The sequence below is a fragment of the Acipenser ruthenus genome, chromosome 1 (assembly GCF_902713425.1).
Source record: "Acipenser ruthenus chromosome 1, fAciRut3.2 maternal haplotype, whole genome shotgun sequence".
Taxonomy (NCBI): domain Eukaryota; kingdom Metazoa; phylum Chordata; class Actinopteri; order Acipenseriformes; family Acipenseridae; genus Acipenser; species Acipenser ruthenus.
In genome coordinates this window covers 23,976,850-24,000,178 of record NC_081189.1, presented here as the reverse complement: position 1 = coordinate 24,000,178, position 23,329 = coordinate 23,976,850, and the positions used below count along the sequence as shown (strand labels likewise).

The window sequence follows — 23,329 nt, the reverse complement described above, 5'->3', positions numbered from 1 at the left end:
TTTCAGTTGGATGGTATGTTTTTATGGGTCATACTAAAAATTATGATTGCATGACTCGGATGATTGCATGCAATAAATATGTTTTATGAGTTTTAATCAGAAATTGGCAGTTATACGTTTTTAGTAGGAATAATGTTATTAATACAGTATATACGATGGGAAAATTACGAGAAGCTATGAAGAACAGTGTTTTCTCCTAATTATTACTGGGGAGCTTATAGAATAAGATTTGCGAGGCAATACGCAAAGAAACTATGTTTAGTTACCTGGATCACTGTTTTGGATATATTTTAATTGGAAGACGTGTATTAGCAAGTTTTCTGTAGGAAGAATGCATAGAAATAATGTCTCGCTATGCAGATCACTGTTTTCTGTGTCTTTTTTATTTATTTTTTTAAAGCGAAAACTATCCTGCAGAAGTACCTGAGCTTCCATACTCCTTTGTGGTGGGTTTAACGTTTACTACTATCCTGACAGTGCAACACAAAAAAGATACAGATTTGAAAAAGTGAAAATAAATGTGTAAACAATTACCTTATAAATATTCAAAAACATAAAATACATAAACACATTCATTAAAACATTATTCACACTTGCTACATTTGTAAAGAAACTACAAATGTTTTAAAGGCAAGGTTTAATGCGTGTTACAAAATTGTAAAACTGCTTAAATTAGATGACAAAAGGACGTTTCCTTTGTTTTCCAGCAGAGTGCGCACGTTGTTACTGCATTGTTCCTTAGCAACTACCGAGCACTCGGAGCTGACCTAGGAAGGTTATCATTCGTGTAGCCAAGTGGGAGGAGTTGTTTTATTTCCGGGTCAGTGGAGATGGCGGGCAGTGCTGTGAGGATGGAGGATCTTGAAGATGGGGAGATATCTGGTTCCAATTCAGATTCAGAAATGAGAATAGCCACAAACGAACGGTTACAGGTAAGCGGAAATGCTTTGCATTACATGTAATATGCTACTGTAAGAAGTTGTAAGGGTTTAGTTACATTTGCAGTCTGTACTGAGTGTAAACAAGACTGTAGACCATACAGCGTCTTGGATTACACGATTTATAATATATTTTTTAAAAAATCGTTTGAGATTTATCATTAAGATATATGAAGCCCTTTGGTTTAGTTTCTTAAGATCTGGCTACCTTTTTTTAAAACTTGGATTCTTTGTATCAAAATACACGCTCCATAGGCTCTACACGATAAGACTGTACATTAACTGTAGTTCTTTACAGTATGTCAAGTACATTTATGTGCCCCGTTACTCCTAACGTTGATTTCTTGTGTCGTTTTCTACACGTAATACAGTAAGGTTTCGGTACAGATTCGAAGGCTTAGCGCCAAATACAGCATTTAACCCACAGCATTCTGCGTATTATTTTTCACTATCCGTTGTGATTGCTGTTTCATTAACTTTTTGTATTACTATTTCTTAATAAAAATGTTTTAAAAAGTGATTAAGGTAGGTTTTTTTCCCTTTCTTTTCTTCTCTTCTTCATTCCCCGTGCTGTGGACACACATTCAACTAAGTTACTGCTCCTGTCTGGACCCCATTGCCGTCGGTTTATCTAACTAACTAATTCAGAATCACCTTCCCAGTCGCTATAGTTTAGCTTGCATACACAAAACATTAGATGATGTTGTCGTGCTAGTCAATATTGTACAGCGAGTCGTGTTTTTTAAACAAGTGTGTATATGCATATTTCTATGTGGAAAAGTATCGAAGCAATATAGCATTCGAATAAAATAACAAAAGATAAAAAATAAATACGTTTTAGCTGGAATAGCTGGAGACACCTGGAGAGGGGGTGTACAGTAGCTGGGTGGATTCAGTGCAAGGTTAGAAAGAGCCATGTCTCATAGAGCTATTTAGCTAGGACTGAGTTATCATACCATAGTAAACTAGTGACAGAAGGGTGACGTGCTCATCTTTGTTCCTGTAAAGAATTCAGGAAGTTTACCTTTTGAATCAGTTTTTGTTTGGAGGTAGTGTTTAAGACAAGCCAGCAGGACACTACACAACACAAAGGTTAGAGGTGTGCCAGCATCTTAGTACGTCTGTTGTGATAAGGGTGCAAATGCAATATTAAATATGAAAAACTGTATTAATTGTTTAAAAGGAGATGTAGTGTTGACAGCTGCTTTGTTTAGATAACAAATAAGGGCAGTATTACAAGATGTACAACATTATTCCTTGTTTGCAACTTGAATATGAGCATCAGGTTTCAGTGTATTAATTTATCCCCTTTCGTCTTTATTCAAGTAATTTCAAATAGCTATATTAATCAGTATTCTAAAAATCAGGGTAGGTGACACAATCCCTCAGTATAACTTCGACCATACTGTTCTGTAATTGTCTTTTATTACACTTACAGAAACAGCAATCTACTGTCTCTGCCAGCACAGCATTCCAGAGCAGGAGTGAAGCCCCCCCTCACGCTGCACCCTCTGTCACACAATACCGCAGCATGGCAGGCCTAGATTCCAGTGACAACAGCGACTCGGATTCTGACGAGGACAAGGTCCTGTGGAAGAGAAAACGTCAGAAATGTTCCAACCCCCCTCCTGTCAAACCTCCAGTGGCCCCACCTGTCGGCCAGAGCCAGCCCGCCAAGAAGGTGAACAACATCTGGGGGTCAGTGGTACAGGACCAGAACCAGGAGGCTGTGGCTGCAGAGCTTGGAATTCTGGGAATGGAGGGCGAGGTCAGCATGAGCTGTCGGCAGTCCGAGACCTATAACTATGTCTTGGCCCGGAAGATGATGGAGAAAGAGCGGCAGCAGCAGTGTGGGGTGGAAATGTCCAAGCTGGATGAAGAATTGGAAGAATATATGCAGGACAGCAAGAAAGAAGGGAAGGTGGAAGAGGAGAACTGGGCTGGCCATCACAAGAGGAAACGGCCAGCAAAGGAACGTCTGGGCCAGAAGGCAGAAATGGACTATAAGGGCCGGTATGAGATAACAGAAGACGATGAAGAAGAAAAAGTCACAGATGAGATTGCTCACAGGTCAGCTGCTTTTTCATCTGTTAAAGAACAGCAAGCCCATTTCTTATGTTTCACCAAGTTTCCAGAGCATGTTTTATGGCTTTTTTCTTTTAGGTAGTTATAGATCTGGACAGAAAATGCTTTGTGAAATTTGGGTAGGCGACTAACATTGCTACTAAATTGAATAATATGTTTTAGCTTGTAAGGATTTACTTAAGTCATCATGGTTAAAAATTAGCAATTTGATCTAAAAGAAGTCTAAAATATGCTTTGTAGAAATCGAGTAAAATGCAGAAGAGGGTGCTTTAAATGATATTGTAGAATGACTCCAGTGCCCCTTAATGTGCCAGTTATTTGAATTTGCGCTCCAAACTGTTCTATGTTGTCTCCAAGACAAGGTTTCAATTTAGCTGTAGAAGTTCGGGTGTTCCAAGCACTATACTGTTAATAACAAATGTTGTCTTGTTGTTGATTTCTGAACACATTAACTTGACACAGAGCAAATTTCTTTTTGTTTTACAGACTAAGGGAACCTAAAAAAGACCTGCTTGAACGAGTGGTAAAAAGCATTGGGAAGAAGAAAGCTATTGAATTATTGATGGAAACTTCAGAAGTGGAACAAAGTGGTGGACTCTTGACTATTGTAAGTAATACTTTAAAACCCTGTTTAATTGGTTACAGTATCTGTTTAATGACATTATTATACTGTGTTTATCTGTTCTCTTGCTCTTGATGGCTAAAATCAATTTGCAGGTTGAAATGGTCTTACACAACAGTGAAAGTGCTTCCACACACACATTGGTTTTGAAGATGCCCACACATGTAACTAAAAGCTACAAAAACTCTGAAAATGCTAAGTGTTTTAGTTTTAATGTATGCGTTTGTTTGTTTTACCAGCTACAAAATGGTAAAAAATGTTCTGTTTCTTTTATATTTTTCTTGATGATACGATTTAGGGCTGTCAGTTAAGCCTCCAAATAGCAATTGATTAATTGGGCACACAAAATCGAATCGTTTGAATAAATATCAATGATTGTACCGTTTACATACATTTTCGCTCCATTCTTCTCCCCGTGACTTGATTATGTTAATATCATTGCTTTTAAGTAAAAGCTTGTGCACAACAATTGAATGCCTTGGTAGTGTCAGGAGGAAAAAAAAAACACACACACACACACAACATTCGCAACAAGGCTAAGGCAAGTTTAACATACTACAGGGGTGTTACTAAAATATTTATTCCAAACAGATTACAGTACTTTGGAAAGTAGTCTATATAAATTACACAAGTTTATGAAAACTGTCTTTTTTTTTTTTTCAGTGACAGCGGCTGCATCACGCATTGCGCCTTGTTAATACTATACAACCTAACCTTCACTATCTGTGAAAGACACAATGCGGAAATCCCTGCCTAAAACAATAATAATAATAATATTATTATTATTATTATTATTATTATTATTATTATTATTATTATTATTATTATTAATAATAATACATGTATTTATTTAGCATGACCTGCATACCCGCTATAGGTCAAGCTGATCGTTACTCCAAACAATTTAATTGAATACCAATGCTTGTAAGTGCAGATATAGGTGCTGTATTAACACCAGCAGAATACGGTAACCCCAGTTTCATGCCACAGTTGTGACGGTGACCAGACGTGTTCGAGTGTTGTGTAAACATTTAGTATTTAATATCGTAAATAGCAAAACCAACTCCCTGCAATTTAAACTTGTTTTTACTGAAAAACAAACAGTAACATGTAATCATAAGAGCTGTCTGTATTACATGATGTCAGATCAGGACTTCACTGAGCACTGGAGCTGCAGCATGCTATTTCCCATGTTACACTGTACACAGTTAGGTGAGGTGCCGTCACCAATACCAGACACAACATAGCAAAATATTTAAAATATAAACATGCTGAGTTCATTGCAGTCATCAGCTTCATAGATTTACCACTCAGCAGAATTATGGCAACAAACAAGTGAGTACAGACATTAAGTTACTGTTTTAACATCACTTTAGTGACTTAACAAGTTGTTGTATTTTATGCAGGTGAATTTTATGCAGGTAATTTTGTTTTAAAGAAATGTATTTAAAATAATAAACAGGAAACAAAAGCAAAACAGGCTGTGAAGCTTATTTGAACACAAGTGCTGTACCAGTGTTATTGCAAATGCTTGCACATACAAATGAGACAATTTAGATTTTTATCTTCATGCTTCATTTTCTGTATCGTATCGTGACCCTCGTATAGCAACACGTATCGTATTGTGAAGACACTGCCAATACCCAGCCCTAATTGGTATTTGGTCCTTCATTTTAGCTTTAATGGTGAAGTGCATGCCTCTAAAGCATGCTGACATTTTCAGAAAAAGGATTGCATTTATTGTAATTCAGTGCTTTTCAAATGGCACAACTAGGGCGGCTGAAGTAGGGCTGTGGGTGTTCAGATGAGGCAGTTCTTTTTCCAAGCTTCTGAAAAGGCTGAAAACATCTAATTAGAGATCCTTTGTGTATCATCGGAACATCAGAGTTCACTTCTCCTACTTTTATTATGGGTTTTAAAAAATATTCTATCAATCATACCATTGATCGATCTCCAATTACTGTGTTCTAATTGATTCAAAAGGAGCATTCGTTGTAAATGTCAGTGCAAAATGTGGACATGTACAGTAGAATGATGCAACGATGCCCACAGCTTGCTTTTAGTCACATGACACTGGTGGTCATGGTTATGAATTCTGTTTCCTATTCAGGATGGCAGTAGGAGGCGAACACCAGGAGGAGTTTACCTGAACTTGCTGAAGAACACTCCCAGCATCACAAACAAGCAGAAAAGGGTAAGATACCTTTCTGTAGTTCTGTAAATCAAGCTAACCATGTACAGCAACATTTGGTGTGTTTAATACTTACAGCTGCTAGAAAATGCCAGCTGCTTTTAGTTGTTGAACCATTCTGATCTTTTTCCTTTTTTTTGTGGTTTTTAATCCTATGCACTATTCAGGTAGTTGGTGCATCCCTTATAAATGTTTACTCTAGTGAAAGTGTAATAAAGCATAGTGAAGGTATCGGTAAGCATTGTAAAGAAGAGCTAGATATGGTAAAGCATGTTAAAAAACATGGCAAACCAGGGTAAACTACAGTAAATGCCTATTATCCGCATCAGAAAAGCATGGCAAAACTGCAAAAATACCATAGGAAAGCTTCTGTTACAGCTTCTCCAGCCCATCCTCTTTCATAATGATCTTGCCCATGTGACAACTCATTAGCCAGTTTGTAATGTCTACCCATTACTGTCTGATTTTAGTGGGAATTTTAATGACATTTGAGTAGTAAATTTGTTACAGATTTAAAAAAAAAAAAAAAAAAAAAAAAAGGAAGTGTCAAAAATGCTTTCAGTCAGGACAGTGGAATAAAGGGTTCAACGAGGCAAAACAAAAAACATGTACATTTTGTTTCACCAGGAAATATTCCTTGATGAAAACCGTAAAGACTATACAAGCAAAAAAGCTGCCCAAAAGCGCAGACGGCAGCTGGTGGGGAAAGAGATGAAAAAAGTGATCAAGACACTCAACCTCCAGGAACATGATGATGCTTCACGAGAGACTTTCGCTAGCGACACACACGAGGCACTGGCTTCTTTAGAGGAGTCGCATGAAGGGCCCACCGAGACAGCACTGGATATGGAAGAGGCTGCTGTGATATACAATTCCAATGAAGTAGAAACCTTTTAACAAAGGTGGACTTAGGCTCATGTTCTCTAACAAAGGCATCTTTGGTTATGAATTCTCATTGCATGCCTGCAGGTTTCAGAAGGGGAGGGGGTTAAATGCGGGTTTGTGTTTAAATCCAGCAATTGGTGACTCTGTTAAAGAGGTGGTACTTTTTTGGCAATAAGAATATCCTAAAATCTAAACAGTAATGGTATAAATAATATTATTTAGTTAAATATACCAAGAGGACATTTTATAGAGAAATTGAGTACTTTAGCACTACAAATGATGAATATGTGTGTATGATGTTGAAGGTAGAATATGGAGAGAAGTGTCCTTTTCTTTTATTGCATTGTTCTACCATCAGACGCTATTAACTTACAAGTGGCTAAAATACAGGCTTCTACTGTGCATTTCAGAATATAAATCGACTATAGAAACCTGACCAGATTTACCCTATACAATCTTTGTTCATGAATATGGGATTTTGAATTGGTTTCTGATTTGTTTGCCTCCAGTTAACCTTCTTGTTTTCAAGATGTATTGAGATTTTGTGTTTTGTTTTGTTTTTTAAAACCATTGAGCACTTCCTGTAAATCCTGAGCTTTTTCTTTTTCTTGTTTAAACAAATCAGTTTTTAATAAATGTATGCAAACTGGTTTGAATTTATGTTTTCTATTCAGTTGTCTTGATCCATGTACTGTACTGTATTGGGCTGAACATATCCTCTGTGTTGTAATAAATGCAGGCACATCCTAAGTTTCTGTTATGTCATGAAAAACGAGTTACGTTACATAACTAAATGTCATCACGGTCTTTGACAGTACCTGAAAAAAGTGACGGAGAACTATCTAACTTTAAACTATGACACCTGAAATTATACTTGGGTGATGTGCCTTACAGATTTATAACACACATTTCTTATGTAGACTCAGTGTGTGGTGGATAGTGTAGATTTCTATAAACTTTTCTGATTTAGGGTAGTTTCTGGAAATAAAATGCTTTAACTAGTGTGTAACAGTAATTTCGAATGTTTTAGTGCCTCTTCCTTACATATTTTATGAGGTTTACATTTGTCCTGTGTTTCACTGCTTCAATACTGAATTTGATCCATGTTCCCTGTAGCTGGCTTCCATCTAAATGCTGTGCTGGTATGGATCACAGATTACATGGTGTTTGATTTCCTCGTTGCATAAAGTCATGCAATGCTGCAACCTTTCAACTCTGTTGGCTCTACTGTATCTGCTGTTTAGTGTAGTATAGGGTGGGTTCTTGCAGAGTAGATCTGTCCATCTGATTTTAAAGGTCCCATCCCCAGATTACTAATGGAATAAGAAAGTCAAAGACCATACACCCAACCACTGTTTACAAACAATAGAACCAAACTGCAAAACCTGGGTGGCAAAAAGATTTCATCTTATACAGTGTACTGCATAGCTCAGTTTAATAACGTTTTACGAAACATGTAAACACTTTCTTAACGCACTTATTATTTTATTTATAATAATATGAAGTCAGGTATTTGTTAATGGAAGAATAATACAAATGTTTTCTACATTTTCTGAAAGAAGAAAATTATTACAAATATTACAAATTATGTAGTCTCAATCTATTTTACTGGCTACTGCTTTATAATCTAGCCTTTTTTTAAAATGAACAGGTAGTGAAACCATCTTACATTAATCAAAAAAAATGAAAGGAGCTACATTTCCAAAAAGAAAAAAAAAATTAGCAAGAATCAAATTTGAGTATTTTTAAGGAAGAACTCTTACACACTGAAATTAACATACATTAATTTATTACAATATGGGCATAACATCAGAGACATGTATCTGTACACAATACCATATAACTCAAAATGCCTATAGCAGCTGTTGCAAAATGCATCTCAACTTCTGTCACAATTTATTGTAGAAAAGTTCTACCTGGGTAATTGTTTTACACATACTGTATACATTGTGTAAAACTTAAAATTGCTGTAGAGACTTTCAAATATGTACCTAAAATGTGAAATGATCCCAGTTACACAAAGAGTATTGTTGCTTAACTGTTTACTGGCTGTTGCCATGGCAATTGGGGTGTATACAGCCTATTAAAATACATGCAATATCAAATTTAGTTTTAACAGGTGTGTACTATTTCCAGATGGCTGGAGTATGTAATTATATTTTCTTTAAATTACTTTTAAGAAAAAACATTTACCTGTCTACAAATACTCATTCATCATTTTAGTATGTGATATGTGTAACAGTTTTTTTCTTGTTAAAATCTTTTTCTGTTTTCCAAATGTATTGTAGAGGTTAATAAGTATCAAACTTGCCTCTCTTCATTAAAACACTAAGCTCCTAGAGAATATGTCACTTTTTTGATAAATATTACCATAAATTAGAAATAAAATACTTATGATATCGTATGTTGGTTGCTATATAGTGGTTGTTGCCTGTCTATTGAACTGAGATGATCTCAATAAAGCAACTACTGGTACCCAGGCTCACTTGAAATACAACACAAAATCTGAATTGGAAGGAAATGACTGTTATACCTGATATAGTATGTTTGAGTCATAATGACTTTTCTTTAATACCTTAAAAGAGTACAACTTTCAATGCAGTGTCCAGCAATTAGTTACAACAGTTATTAATCTAGTGGTGAAATATATTTATGTTATTGTTATTGTTATGGGACACAGAACTGAATCTATACATTAGAAGATATTGCAGCACATAGTTCCTTGCCTAAAAACAATTAAAGTTGATTGATTTCATCGCACTACTCATTAAAGCTAACAGGGATGATCAGAAAATAATATTATGTCTAAAATCACTCCTTAAAAAAATGTCAATGATTCTCTTAAAAGTGAGACACGAAGCTCAGTTAATCTGCAGTCAGTTAACGTTTATGATATAAAACACTTTTAACTTTAAAAAACGTGTTCTCTGTACTGTATAAATGAAATGACACATATGAGAAATCTACACTGCTGTATACATTTGTGAAACCTGACTCCTGTGTGCTTTCTTTGAAATAGGACTTTTGCTTTCATCAAGAAAGGAAGTGTCTGTGTGCTGCATTATCATTGCTTCTTCCCATGGTGCAATGCTGGGGGTAGGATTAGCAAGGTTTCCAAGGGCTCTTACACAGTCAACAAACATGGTCAGCGTAGCAACCAACACTGATATTAAAGGGTAGGTTCAGTAAAAGCATTTCAGATGTTTTTGCTGGCTTTTTCTCACTAGTTTTAAGTGTGTTTATGTCTTGAACTGACTATTTCTAAACCGATTCTGACTGTTCCTTTAGTATGCAGATATCTGTAGTGGCTTCAGTTAATGAGAAGAGTAAGGTGTGTCTTATGTCTTTACTGTTGTGTGTTTTATAATAGCACTCCAATGGTATGAAAATGTGCAACAACAATATTTGAATGCATGTTAATTTAGACATGTAGGCGGTTGTGGTGCCTGTCTCTCCTTACACACTGTTCTTTCATCTCAGAATCTGATCAAATTTCAAACACAAACCAACTGTAATATTTGAACAATTTGATTTCTGTGCTGCAGTTTTCTTTACATGCACATTGAATATGTTTTAAATGAAATCCCTTTTTCTGTGAAATATATATATATTTTTATTATTATTATATTTATCAGTTGTTGAAAAATTTACAGGTATAAGGGGGGGGGGAGTCAAACCACAGCATGAATATGAATCTGGAATTGCTTCAAGGTTATATATATATATATATATATATATATATATATATATATATATATATATATAATTTTTAGCTGCATCGCAGCTTTCTATAATCACTGACTCTGTATGTTTAATCTGGATTATAAAACTGCAGATAACGGAATAAACACAGATATAATTAATTTACTGTGGAAATGTTCTTTGAGTTACAGTGCTACTGCAGGAACCCTGAATCATAGTAAACCTGTCTCAAAGTTGCTTGGTCAGAGCATGCTGCTCCCATTCAGCCTGTTTGTTTTTTAAATCTGTTTTACAACATATAATAAAGTGCACTAGAATAAAAGCTCAGTAAATCTGACAAGCTCTTTTAAAATCCTTTTAAATCACTTTCTGAAGAATGTAGTGTCTGTACGGTATTTTTGGTAACATACACAAATTTGAAACACCTGCCATAGCATTGTCAATAGGGTGAAGATGCAAGGTGTTTTGACTTTTCTCAATGATTAATTCTCCAACATGCCATTACTTCTGAGACTTCCTCATGAAAAAAAAAAATCAAGAATCTGGCAGTCTTAAATGTGATAGCTCCTGCCTACTTAGCGACTATGAGCTATGTGGCAGATCTTGTCCAAAGTGACTAACCTGAGTTGCAAGATGGAGACAATGAATGTGTCTATCACATGAATAACAAAAATGATCTGTCATGGGAGGGATAGCCCATTCATTAACAAAAACATGTACTGCATACTGCAGGTGTTGACCGGTCCATTTTTTGTGCTATAGTAACATGATGCATGGAAACTGGAATCCCTAAATATCAGTGTAATATTGTTTTATCTTGACCAGGTTGGTCCATGCCCATCTACCAGTGTTAACACCCAGGTATCCAATAATACCAAAGTACTATGTAATGCCATGGAAGCAAGACATGAAAAACCGAACACTTATATTAAAGGTAGGTGGCAATTGCTGGAAATAGGATAATAACATAAACATATGTTATTTTACTCTGCTTCATCCCACTACTGGTTTCTGTAGACAGGCCTTCACTGGAACTAGGATATTGTAAATCAGTGAGTGGGCTCCAACTGTATAAATACTGTAGTTTTAAATAATAACAATACACAACAACTGTTAAGAATAAACTTTGCAATAGCTGACACAGATGTGATGATTTCTGAAGAATGTAGAGACTGTTCGATCAGTGATTTGTTTGGAATACTTATCATAAACGATATCATACTGAAACTGCTTGTTTAGACCTTTTGTAATCCATTAAAGAGTATTATTCTATTATATGAGACATTGTATCCTCTAGGAGACACAGTGATTCAATAAACTAGGTTTTAATCCAGCCCAGCTCTCACTGAAATTAGTTTTGTAGTCCAACCACAGCCCTCAAAGGACAGAAATCCACGTCACATAACCACCACGCATTTCTGTACATTTCTGGTTGGGAAAAACTCTGGTGTTTATTCAGGTCTGGATTGATGTGCACTGTGGAACCCCGCCAGTACCATAGCTGCTTGTATCCAGTATCATTGTCCCACATTGCACTGTTTATGCACAATAACGTTGACGATAACCAAAAATGTGAATTACTATAGAATAGTAACTTTTCTTAAATGTTCTTACCACTTATTAACACTAGCAATGTTATCACTGGTCCCCCTTTTTGTTTTGTATTTTACTCTTGAATTTGGAATAATGCAGATACTGTATATTAAAGATTATGCTATAGTATAAGTTGTGTATCTTCCTGGTATCTTCCTTTGTGGCAACCAAGTTTAGGAAGGAATTAGATAACAGAAAGAAAGTACATTTTTATGATCTACAGCATTATACTTAAAAATTCAGTATATCTTCAATTACAGACTGTTTAGGCTCTTTCAGCCAATCAGAGTGCATGTTAAATTCCATAACACATCACAGAGAAATCCTATTCATGCCATCAGCTCTGATTTTAGCTTTCAGCCACGGTCTGTTCACTTCTCCAGATATTTGGCGTCCTATTAATCCTATCTTAAAGTTTAAAAATCAAGCAAAGACCCACAGATCTCCAAAATACTGAAATAACATGAAACCTTTGTAAACACTTCTTTAAAGTGCCTATAACGTGTTTAAAATTCCTCTTGTTAGAATGCAAAGCTTGCTGGGATCCCCCATGGACCTCATGAGGTGACCCTGTTCTGGGAGCAACATGAGCGACTTTGTCATGGGGAGGAGAGGACAGGCCTGCTGGGATAAAGTCGGTACAAAATTCCTCAGAAACTGCTCAATCCCCCTGTAACCTCTCTCTACTCCAAATACCGGAGTACACTGATCACCAGAAGACACATGCCCTTTACTCAATAACGTGTGTTTGCTTACAAATACAACCCCTCTAACCTCATTTCTCTGCCTCTCCCCCCCTCCCGCACACTCTCTGGTGCACTCTGGAACTGTCACTCTTCTGCTAACAAAGCTGATTTCATCTCTGCCTTTGCCTCCCACCTCTCGCTCGATTTCCTTGCTCTCACTGAAACCTGGCTGTCCCCTGATAACACTGTTACTCCTGCTGCCCTGTCCTCTCTCTACGTCCTGTCCCATACCCCGCGTCTCACCGGACGGGGAGGTGGGACGGGTCTTCTCCTCTCTCCCTCCTTACTCTTTTCTGTCCCCTCTGATCTCACCTCCCTCTCTGTCACTACCTTTGAATTTCATGCAGTCCAACTAACCTCTCCCTGTCAACTCCTGCTCATTGTTTTGTACCGCCCCCCTGGGCCTCTCACTCACTTTCTGGATGAACTCGACTATCTACTCTCCTCCCTCCCCTCTCTGTCTACCCCGACTGTCCTGTTGGGTGACTTCAACATCCATCTCTCCAACCCCAGCCACTCTGCTGGATTCCTCCCTCTCCTTCACTCCTTCGACTTCTGTCTCTCTCCGTCTCCTCCTACCCACAAAGCTGGCCGTCAACTGGACCTCACCTTCTCCAGGGCCTGCTGCCCCTCCAACCTCTCTGTCACCCCCCTGGACCTCTCTGATCACTATTTCATCTCTTTTTCTCTGTCTCTCCCCCCTCTCCCTGCTCCTCCTACCCCCACTGTCACCTCTCGCCGTAACCTCCGCTCTCTCTCCCCCTCTGTCCTTGCCTCCACTGCTCTCTCTCACCTCCCTCCTATCGACTCCTTTTCACAACTCTCCGTAGACTCTGCTACCTCCACCCTCTTCTCCTCACTCACCTCCTCCCTCGACTCCCTCTGTCCCCTCACCTCCCGACCCGCTCGCCCCTCCCCTCCCCATCCCTGGCTCTCCTCTGTGCTCCGCTCGGCAAGAATCACACTGCGATCTGCTGAAAAGAAATGGAAGAGAACCAAACTCCCTGCTGCCCTAGACCTTTACCGCACTCTTCTCTCCTCCTTCTCCTCTACTCTCTCCTCTGCTAAATGTGCTTATTTCCAATCTGTAATCCAAGCCTCCACTAACAACCCACGTAAACTATTCTCTACCTTCTCCTCCCTCCTAAACCCTCCCCCCCCTCCTCCTCCCTCCTCTATCTCCCCTGACGACTTTGCCTCCTTCTTCTCTTCTAAAATCTCAGATATCCGCAAACTCTTTAACACCTCTCCCTCCCCCGCACCCCCTCCTGCTCCAACCCCTACACCCACTACATCCCCTACTAACTCGCCCTCCCTCTCCACCTTCTTGCCCCTCTCAGACTCTGACCTCTCCTCCCTGCTCCAGGGTCACAAACCCACCACGTGTGCCTTGGACCCCCTCCCCACTCACCTCTTTCAAGCTGCTGCTCCTGCTCTACTCCCCTTCATCTCCTCCCTCCTCAACACCTCTCTACTTTCTGGCATCTTCCCCTCTGCCTTCAAAAAAGCCTCGATCACTCCCCTCCTCAAAAAACCTACCCTCGACCCCACCTCCCTCCAGAGCTACCGTCCTGTCTCCCTCCTACCCTTCCTCTCCAAAACCCTCGAGCGGACTGTACACCGCCAGCTCTCTGCTTTCCTGTCCAACCACTCTCTGCTTGACCCTCTCCAATCTGGCTTCCGCTCTGCTCACTCCACTGAAACCGCCCTTCTGTCTGTCACCAACTCACTTAAGTGTGCCCGAGCTGCCTCTCTCTCCTCTGTCCTAATTCTCCTCGACCTCTCTGCTGCCTTTGACACTGTTGATCACTCTATTCTACTATCATCTCTTGCTGACCTGGGGATCTCTGGCACTGCTCTGGCCTGGTTCTCCTCCTACCTCTCCAACCGCACTTACCAGGTAACCTGGCGTGGAGCAACCTCCACACCTCACCCTCTCTTGACTGGAGTCCCCCAAGGGTCAGTCTTGGGTCCTCTCCTGTTCTCTCTCTACACCCGCTCCCTGGGCCCCCTCATCGCATCCTATGGTTTCTCATACCATTTCTATGCTGATGATGCTCAGATTTTCCTCTCCTTCCCCACCTCTGACTCCACCATCTCCTCCCGTATCTCTACCTGTCTGTCTGCTATTTCCTCCTGGATGCACTCGCATCACCTCAAACTCAACCTCTCTAAATCTGACCTCCTTTTCTTTCCCTCCTCCTCCCCCTCCTCTGATCTCTCTATCTCTGTTCCTCTGGAATCTACCACACTCTCTCCCTCTTCCTCAGCTAAAAACCTTGGAGTCACCCTGGACCCCTGCCTCTCTTATTCCCAGCACATCTCCACTCTGGCACGCACTTGCAGATTCTTCCTGAGCAACATCCGAAGAATCCGACCCTTCCTCACCAACTATGCTACCCAGCTCCTGGTCCAGGCCCTGGTACTCTCCCGCCTAGACTACTGCAACTCCCTCCTGGCTGGCCTCCCTGCGTCCGCCACCCGTCCGCTCCAGCTCATCCAGAACTCTGCTGCTCGCCTGGTGTTCTCTCTACCTCGCTTCGCCCACGCTACTCCACTACTCCGCTCGCTCCACTGGCTCCCGATCACCGCTCGCATCCAGTTCAAGACTCTTGTACTAGCCTACAGATGCCTTGATCAGACTGCACCCAGCTACCTCCAGACCCTCATCTCTCCCTACACCCCCACTCGACCTCTCCGCTCCGCCTGCACTAGAAGACTGGCTCTACCTCCGCTACGCTCCCCTGCCTCCCGAGCCCGCTCCTTCTCCACCCTTGCTCCGCAGTGGTGGAACGACCTTCCTACAGATGTCAGGACTGCCCAGTCCCTGACCACATTCCGGCGCCTCCTTAAGACTCACCTCTTCAAACAGCACCTGTAGAACTCCTCTGTTGTATCCTGGGACACTATCACCCTTCATTTAAATATGCTTTATTTTGCTCTTATCTGCCCCCTATTTTACTGCATTTAATCCTGTACCTCAGAATATTGTAATCTCCCAAGTGTTTAATCTGTAGTATTTTGTACTTAATCATATCCTGATGTAACTATCACTACTTAATCATATCCTGATGTAACTTTCACTATTATCTGCTGTATTATTGAATTGTGGTTTGTCACACTTGAGAATTATTGTATTTCCTGTTCTTATTGTATGACTTATATTGTAACACTTGAATGTATTTGTATTTGCTTGCGATTGTAAGTCGCCCTGGATAAGGGCGTCTGCTAAGAAATAAATAATAATAATAATAATAATGTTGTTTTGCATGTTGTTGTGGATAAAACACCTACTTCCATCACCAGCATTTGTTTTCATTTTATAGTGCTCTTACTTGTTAAAGGATCTGAGTTTTAAAATCAGCACACTTAATGACTATTTGGTGTTTGCAGTGTATCTTATTGTATAATATTGGCTTGGTTTGCATACAGTTTAGAAACTCCAAATTCTCTCTCCATTTAATGTGAGAATGTGACGTAGCATGCACAAATCATGCACATTCCTACAGGAAGTGTGTGGCCAAAAGATGGGACAGCTGAAAAAGGTGGGTAAACTGTACCAAGCAATTATTTAACAACTGAGATCTGCTTTTAATATGTTTCAAATTATTGCCATTGCAGGTGACGCCTAAAATTATACTGCTTTATAATTTTGTTGTTTTATAAGCAAAGTTATAAATAAATTTAAAAAAAATCCTGAAGATACTACAAAGTAAAAAAAAAACACAGCCCTTTGCAAACTAATAATAATAATAATAATAATAATAATGTCCTTTGCAAAGTATAGAAAGATATATTTGTATTATTTTGTTATTGTCATGTTTAGTAATCAGATAACTAATTGCTTTAAGCTTAGACTTTTCAGTCCCTTAGCAGTGATATAAGATGCAATTGATGTCACACTAGTCTTAAGCATTTATCATGGGTACCAGCCAAGAAAATAAGTCATGTTTGTACCCCAAAATGTATTAAATTAGCATAATTGTGAATTCGTGCCAGTGGTCTATGTTTTTGCTGCAGGCTACTGACCTCAGGCCCAGGCTTTAGCAACCATGTGTAGTTGAAGTAAAATCTCTTAAACCTAATTTGTAGGCCAAGGTTTGTTTTACAAGAAAGAACACATGAAAGAAAGCAAACATTTTCAAAAAGACAAATATGGTTCTTAATATCACTTGCTGCAAACTTACAGAACAAAAGATGTCTGGGTGGACTACCATTATGTAGTGGGAAATGTGGGCAAGTAGGCTGGCGTACTATGAAAATGTACCCTACTAAACATTTTGACTGGATATTTGTTTTTATATGACAACCATAAAGTGCTGGATTTTAACTTGTAGATGACCATAAGGATTAGAATTGAAGAAGCTAACCTTCTATATAGGAAACCAAATAAAGCAGGCTGCACTTACTGTTCTTCAACACAACCAAAATCTCAGTTTAAAAAAAGATGCATGATATCAGAAGTCACACAAGGCCAAAATGGAACACTGACAAACATTTACAGTAATTATACCCTGCCATATTTTAATATTAATTAGGTGATTCGTATTTTGAAGAATTTATCTCCTAAAAAAATGTGCACATTAAGATTTTTTTTTTAAAAAGTACAATATAAAAGTTATCCTTTCGTTTCTTTATTTCAGCATTACAAGAAATCCAAAAGATTGAAAAAGCAGTATATTTCATTACCATTTTTCAGCTTAACGGCACTGTACAAAATAATAGGTCATGCTTGAACTTGCGTTCCTTTGTAATACTTCGTCTCAACACAACACTTCATATTTTGTAATTGAAAAATAACCCTCTGGTACAAATGTCTTCAAAGCAATGGAGCAAACTGCAAAAGCTGTCATGGAAACCACTGTGCAGAAAGCTTCTGAAGTGTGTTTCAGTAAGTGGTGTAATTATAACCCTGGAGCTCGATGTTTTTGCGGCAACCACAACTATGCTTTACTCAAGATTAATACAAACCTGTTTTCTAAAGACTACCATATGTGCATTTGGAAAAATGTTAATTATCAAAACAGTTACATTTATTTAAAGCCTACCTTCTGCAAACTGACATTACATCTACAAAAACAGATTACATTTAAGGGCACTTGAGTTTTCATGGCCTGTTTTTTTTATACATCATTTCCTTTAAAAAAAATTAGAGCAAAATCCCAATCTTTAGGTAATTTCACTATGAGCATGTTCAAATTTAGCAATGGTAGTTGTGAATGTGCAAAAATAACGAAATGACCACACATACGGTATATGCAGAGCCACTGACGACTGAACAAACTGATACGATTAAAAAGGTTCCTATTTAATAAGATGTCAAATAACTAATTTCTTCCGGGTTTGATATCTTTAATGTAATAGAAGAATAAATAGCACAATCTTATCCCTTGCCTGTCAATTTAATTACTTTATTATTTCTATGGGAACTGAAATAAAAGAGAGACATTTTAATACACAACATTTACAATTCATGTTGCATTTCTTTTCAGAAACGTCAAGCTTTATTTGAAAGTTTATTTTATCCACTTTTTTTTGTTTGTTTTCAAATACATAGCTTTGAATCCAATGAAAGGCATTGTATGATTTCAAAAGCAACCACCATTTGACATGCAATTTCCAAAACAAACAATATCCAAACTTCTACAATTGTCTGCAACAAGCCAGAAACACATTTCAATACAAAACTTTTTCCAATTTCTTTTACCATCACAAGAAAAAAAGGCAGCAGTGCTCAGCATCTACATGTGTACAGGCAAGTATTTAGAAACTCAATGCACTGGCAGGTGTCCCATTTGGTTCTAATGGTCCCCATTGAAGATTACACTTTAGGTTGATTTAGCTATTCAAGGCACTTCTGTAACTGGAACCCCACCCCCCAAAGTTCCAAGTTCACTAAATATACAATAGTTGCAATTTTGCATTTGATTGGACTACTATCAAGCTACATGGCCAATCCTAAGTACAGGACACATACAGATATAAGTACATTTTAAACTTTGAGGCAACTACATCAGAGTAAACTTTACACCATGTTCTGAGTACTTTATTTCTCAAATAAATAAAATTGTTAAAGGTGAACCATTTTAACCAATTAAACGTTTGCACACTAACAGGGTCTTCATTACAAAGCCTTTAACTCTTGTAGAAGTCACAGAAGCTATACATATACATTACAAAAAAAATAATATAAATATAATAATAATAATAATAATAATAATAATAATAATAATAATAATAATAATAATACAAAAGAACACTGGGAACATATTGCACCCACAAAGCCAAACGAACACTCTGCACAGAGATCCATACTTTATGAATGAGGCAGTTTGGTTTTCTGGGTACTAAATGACCTGCTTGCTAGAACATTGTTGATCTGACACTGCCTTTTCTCCAAGAGAGATAGATATCCTTATTTAAAGACAACCCTTCCTCTCCCAATACTGTTATGGAACCCTTTGGTTCCATCTGGGCCACGGGGGAAGCGGAGGACCCCAGATGGAAGATCCCCATTCAGGGCCCTCTTCAACACCAATGGGCTCAGTGGGCTTTGCCTCAGGCTTCCTTCCTGGGAGGAGGCAGCCCTAGCTGCTGCCAGTTTGCGCCTCTGAACCCATGGGCTCCCAGTAGTATTGCTGCTGTCAGAGGAGTAATCTAGGTTCCTCCTGCATGGCTCTGGGCTGGTATCCGGGCTTCTCCACATCTCTGAAGCCAATAGTGGAGATATGCGGTGGGCTGTGGGGGTTATGTGCAGGATCCTGGGGCTAGTGCTAGAGCGAGGGCTGGTCCATGGGATGGACCTGGGAGAAACCCCAAGGCTGTGGAGGTTGCTGCAAGGGCTCAGGCCCTGATACCACCTTGGTGTGGGCATAGGAGATGAAGCAAACCCAGATTCTGAAGAGCTGTAGGCAGATGAATCTTCACCTCCATACTGCAGTTGCTCCATCCTCTGGCTGATTATTGCCATGCCTTTCGGATCAGACTTCTCTTCTGCATCACTTGCATCCAGTGTGGTCTTCTTCCTTGACCCCTTCCCTACAAGAACCACCTTCATAGTGCTGTCAGCCTTAGAAAGCTCACGGTAAGCTCTACCAGCTGCCTCTAGGTCTTCATACTCCACTAAAACGCACTCCGTGGAGACCAGATCAGGGTACTTGTAGGTGTACTTCCTTATATCTGTGGGCAGCTCTTTCCCAGGTCGAAGGATCCTGATTGTACTTATAGTACCAAAAGTGCCAAAGATTGCAATAGCCGATTCAATGCCATTCTTTTTGGTGGGGAGGTCTCCGGTGGCCGACGGCTCTGGCAGGTTCCACACCAAGAGAAGCCTGCTTGGCACCTGGCTGAGGAGTGTCTCTGGGACTGGGATTTTCCGACGCACCTTCTTACCTTCCTCATTCAGCTCCAGCTTAGTGGAGTGACGCAGAGCAAAAGCAGTCATCCGCCAATCTTTTGTTAAGAGCTTCATCTGAAAAGGTAGAGATGCCAATAAAGGTTACAAGATTTTATTGCCTTTCCACACCATTGAAAGAAATTAATACTATTCCAGCTAAAACCAGTGCTTCTTACCTTTTTGAACGAAGTCAGCAACTTGATATTCACGTAACCCAGCTTGTTTCTCTTGACATGTTTCAGCAAGAAGGCATCTTTGACAAGGTTTTCATCAGATAGGTAATACTCAATCTGAGAGACCATCTTCTGAACAAGTTCAGAATCTGGGGGCTTCCAGTCTCCCAATTCCACATCATCATCATCGTTATCAAAAAGGTTGTCAGAAAATCTAGGAATGTAAAGCATTGGAAACAATAAAACAGGGGTTGGCAAACCAAATTACAGCATCATCTGCTAGAACACCCAAATTGATATGTTTAGTGCAGCGAATTTTGAAAGTCGTAGTTAAAACAGCAAAGTTGGTATATTTGGAGGTCTCAGATTAGAATAGTGGGAATTTCATATTTTCTAAAATGTATACCTTTATGTTTGTATTTTAGTCCAGTTGCCTAGAGAAGGAGAAGTATGAGAAATACACTTAAACATATTATTGGCATAAAGCTTTGGTAAAATAAAAATAATGGAGTAGGGGAGACAGAAGACAGTTGTAACACCTTGAATTGCTCCAATCAGAAGCAAGCTGTGCCATCACTCACTCGGCACATGCTCAGTTCAGGTCTCTGTCTGCCTGTGCCAAAGACCTGAGATTTTATCTCCAAAAATATATACCTGTGTAACCCAGTTTATGGATCTAGGCTTTTATCATTCATCCATGATCTCTGTACTTAAAATTGACACAACTGATTGCTCTTCATGTTCTTGTTTCTTGCTGGAACATGAGGTATAGTAATGGCTCCCTGGGTTTGGGGGCAGTTGTAACACGTGTTACTCTTGCTTGAAAAGGCCTATAAATTTTAGGGATGTTAAAATTTAAAAAGTAGGACATCAAAAAAAATGGCCTTATATGACTTATTTTTAGATACATGGTGAGTTTCAGTTAAATAAAAACAAACATTTGCTTTATGTGAAAATTGATCTAATTCAATAAAACGTTCAATTCTTGAGTTAAAATTAAATGTTATTTATTTAAATGATTATTCACAAAATGTTACATCTGACCCCACCCCCTTTAAAACTGACCCTGGCCATGGGGAAAATGGAACATTAGAACCTTACATTTCAAGCCCTCTTGCTAATATCATTTACAGGCCGTCAAACTCCTTTCTGAAAGGGTTTGGCTTTTACACTGAAACCAGTTAATTATTTCTAAGATAAATTAAGAGTCTTGATGGACAAAAAAGTGCAATGCTAAATATATTTTAAACTCCGAGCCAAAAATGTAAAGTGCCTTACACATCACATAGCATCGTATTATAGGTGAAAAGTCTTTCAATACTTTAATTTGGTCATCTCAACCCATGGAATTATAAACTTTTATATGACTAGATTGTTTACCTTGGCATTATTATGCCCACGTATAATTTAAACACTTATATTATTACTTAACTAAGTTACATGTATAATTACAAATAAATAAATAAATAAATAAATAAATAAAAACACACATACAGGACACTTCACAAACACATTCTTTGTGTGGGGAAACATAACATTCGATCCAATTCATTACCCGTAATCAGAGCAAATGCTTTTTATGTCCTGCCTGCTACTTTCCGGATTTTCTCCATCAGTATCTCCGATGTCAACCATCACTCGGACACCTTGCCAGTTTCCACCGGGAATGTCTTTCATATTCAACGGGGAAAAGCCACTCATTTTTTGTAGTAATGTTATTAAATCCCACTCCGTTTCTGATGGATCAGAGGTGTGCTTTGCTGGAAAACTGGCAAGCAGACGGATCGAAAGCAGGACCTCCAGCCCACCTTCCTTCCCCCGACAAAAGCAGAAACTACCTGCTACTGCCACTGAAGAAAAGAGGGGAAGAGAAAAAAAAACGGATCCCAATATAGCTTGTATTTTATCTAGATTAGAGAGTCTCGTTGGGCTGCTTACTAGGTGGGGAGACAGGGTTCATACTGGCCAATTACATGGATGATTGAGGTTTTCTATTAGCATACCCCGTTTGTTTGTTTTTACCTGACATATTGCATTTTGTTTGTTGTTGTTTTGATACAAAACGTTTCATTTTATTTAATACTGCTTATAATTCATATTTAGTTTACTATGGTTTGTTACGTTAGGTAAAACACTTAATTTAAAATAGCCAAGGCTAATACCATGAAATTTAAGCAATTACATGGGTCAATTAAATTCATTAATTTTAATTACCAAATCATACATATTTTGTTTGAATCAAAACATTGGAGGTATTTGTAGGTTTTTATTTATTTTATTGTATTTATAGTAAGTATATAAGTAAGGATCACTTACTTTATTGGCTGGTTTTCAACTAGTCTAGCTGATCATGCTGATTGATGGTATATAGATGTACATTTAAGATTGCAAGCCTGTGACAGGGCAGAAGCCCTGCACGTGTAGATACCGGTAGTGTTTTTTTGTATAAATAAAGTTTATATATTTTGAATTTAAATTGGGCAAGGATTGGGTAAAATCTCAACCCTATCAAATCCATATGCAGAATGTGGCTGAGGCTTATGCCTTCGGGAGGCGCTACCGGTTACACCATGTGTTTTGTGTGTGTGTATATATATATAGAAGTAAAAATGATGTCACAATATATAGAACACCATTACATCATGTAAGAATAAATCATGGATTTGAATGTAAACAATAACAAATAGTTGTCATGCCGTCAAAAACCTATAAATACCTCCAATGTTTGGATTCAAACACAGGCTCCCTTGAGAAAGATATGTACAACATATCGAAACGTTGGGCAGCTGGCTCTTTGATCTAATATATATATATATATATATATATATATATATATATATATATATATATATATATATATATATATAGATATGTGTGTGTGTGTGTGTGTGTGTGTGTGTGTGTGTGTGTGTGTGTGTGTGTTTTATAAGTCTTGTTTTTTTTTTCCCCCCGTCTTTAAGAAATCGGGTGATATCGTTACATTTATTACCATGCTTAC

The 23,329-nt window shown here is 38.5% G+C and overlaps 3 protein-coding genes across 3 annotated transcripts; 2 read left to right on the top strand and 1 right to left on the bottom strand.

Annotated features, from left to right (window-relative positions):
* Nucleotides 1-707: 707 nt before the first annotated feature.
* On the top strand, nucleotides 708-7,381 carry LOC131736882 (phosphorylated adapter RNA export protein-like). The gene is made up of 5 exons (XM_059022389.1): nucleotides 708-932; nucleotides 2,377-3,008; nucleotides 3,510-3,630; nucleotides 5,756-5,839; nucleotides 6,464-7,381. The coding sequence occupies exons 1-5, from the start codon at nucleotides 831-833 to the stop codon at nucleotides 6,731-6,733; spliced, it is 1,209 nt and encodes a 402-aa protein (XP_058878372.1). The 5' UTR covers nucleotides 708-830; the 3' UTR covers nucleotides 6,734-7,381.
* A 2,441-nt stretch (nucleotides 7,382-9,822) lies between these two features.
* On the top strand, nucleotides 9,823-12,798 carry LOC131740217 (testis-expressed protein 43-like). The gene is made up of 3 exons (XM_059035770.1): nucleotides 9,823-9,897; nucleotides 11,249-11,357; nucleotides 12,542-12,798. The coding sequence occupies exons 1-3, from the start codon at nucleotides 9,863-9,865 to the stop codon at nucleotides 12,647-12,649; spliced, it is 252 nt and encodes an 83-aa protein (XP_058891753.1). The 5' UTR covers nucleotides 9,823-9,862; the 3' UTR covers nucleotides 12,650-12,798.
* Nucleotides 12,799-18,159: 5,361 nt separating this feature from the next.
* LOC117418138 (la-related protein 6-like) lies at nucleotides 18,160-22,663 on the bottom strand. Its single transcript, XM_059022373.1, has 4 exons — nucleotides 22,648-22,663; nucleotides 21,887-22,181; nucleotides 20,335-20,545; nucleotides 18,160-20,233 (listed from the first exon to the last, which is right to left on the bottom strand). Coding segments are annotated over exons 1-4 (1,563 nt in total). The 5' UTR covers nucleotides 22,649-22,663; the 3' UTR covers nucleotides 18,160-19,177.
* Between the last annotated feature and the right edge of the window lie 666 nt (nucleotides 22,664-23,329).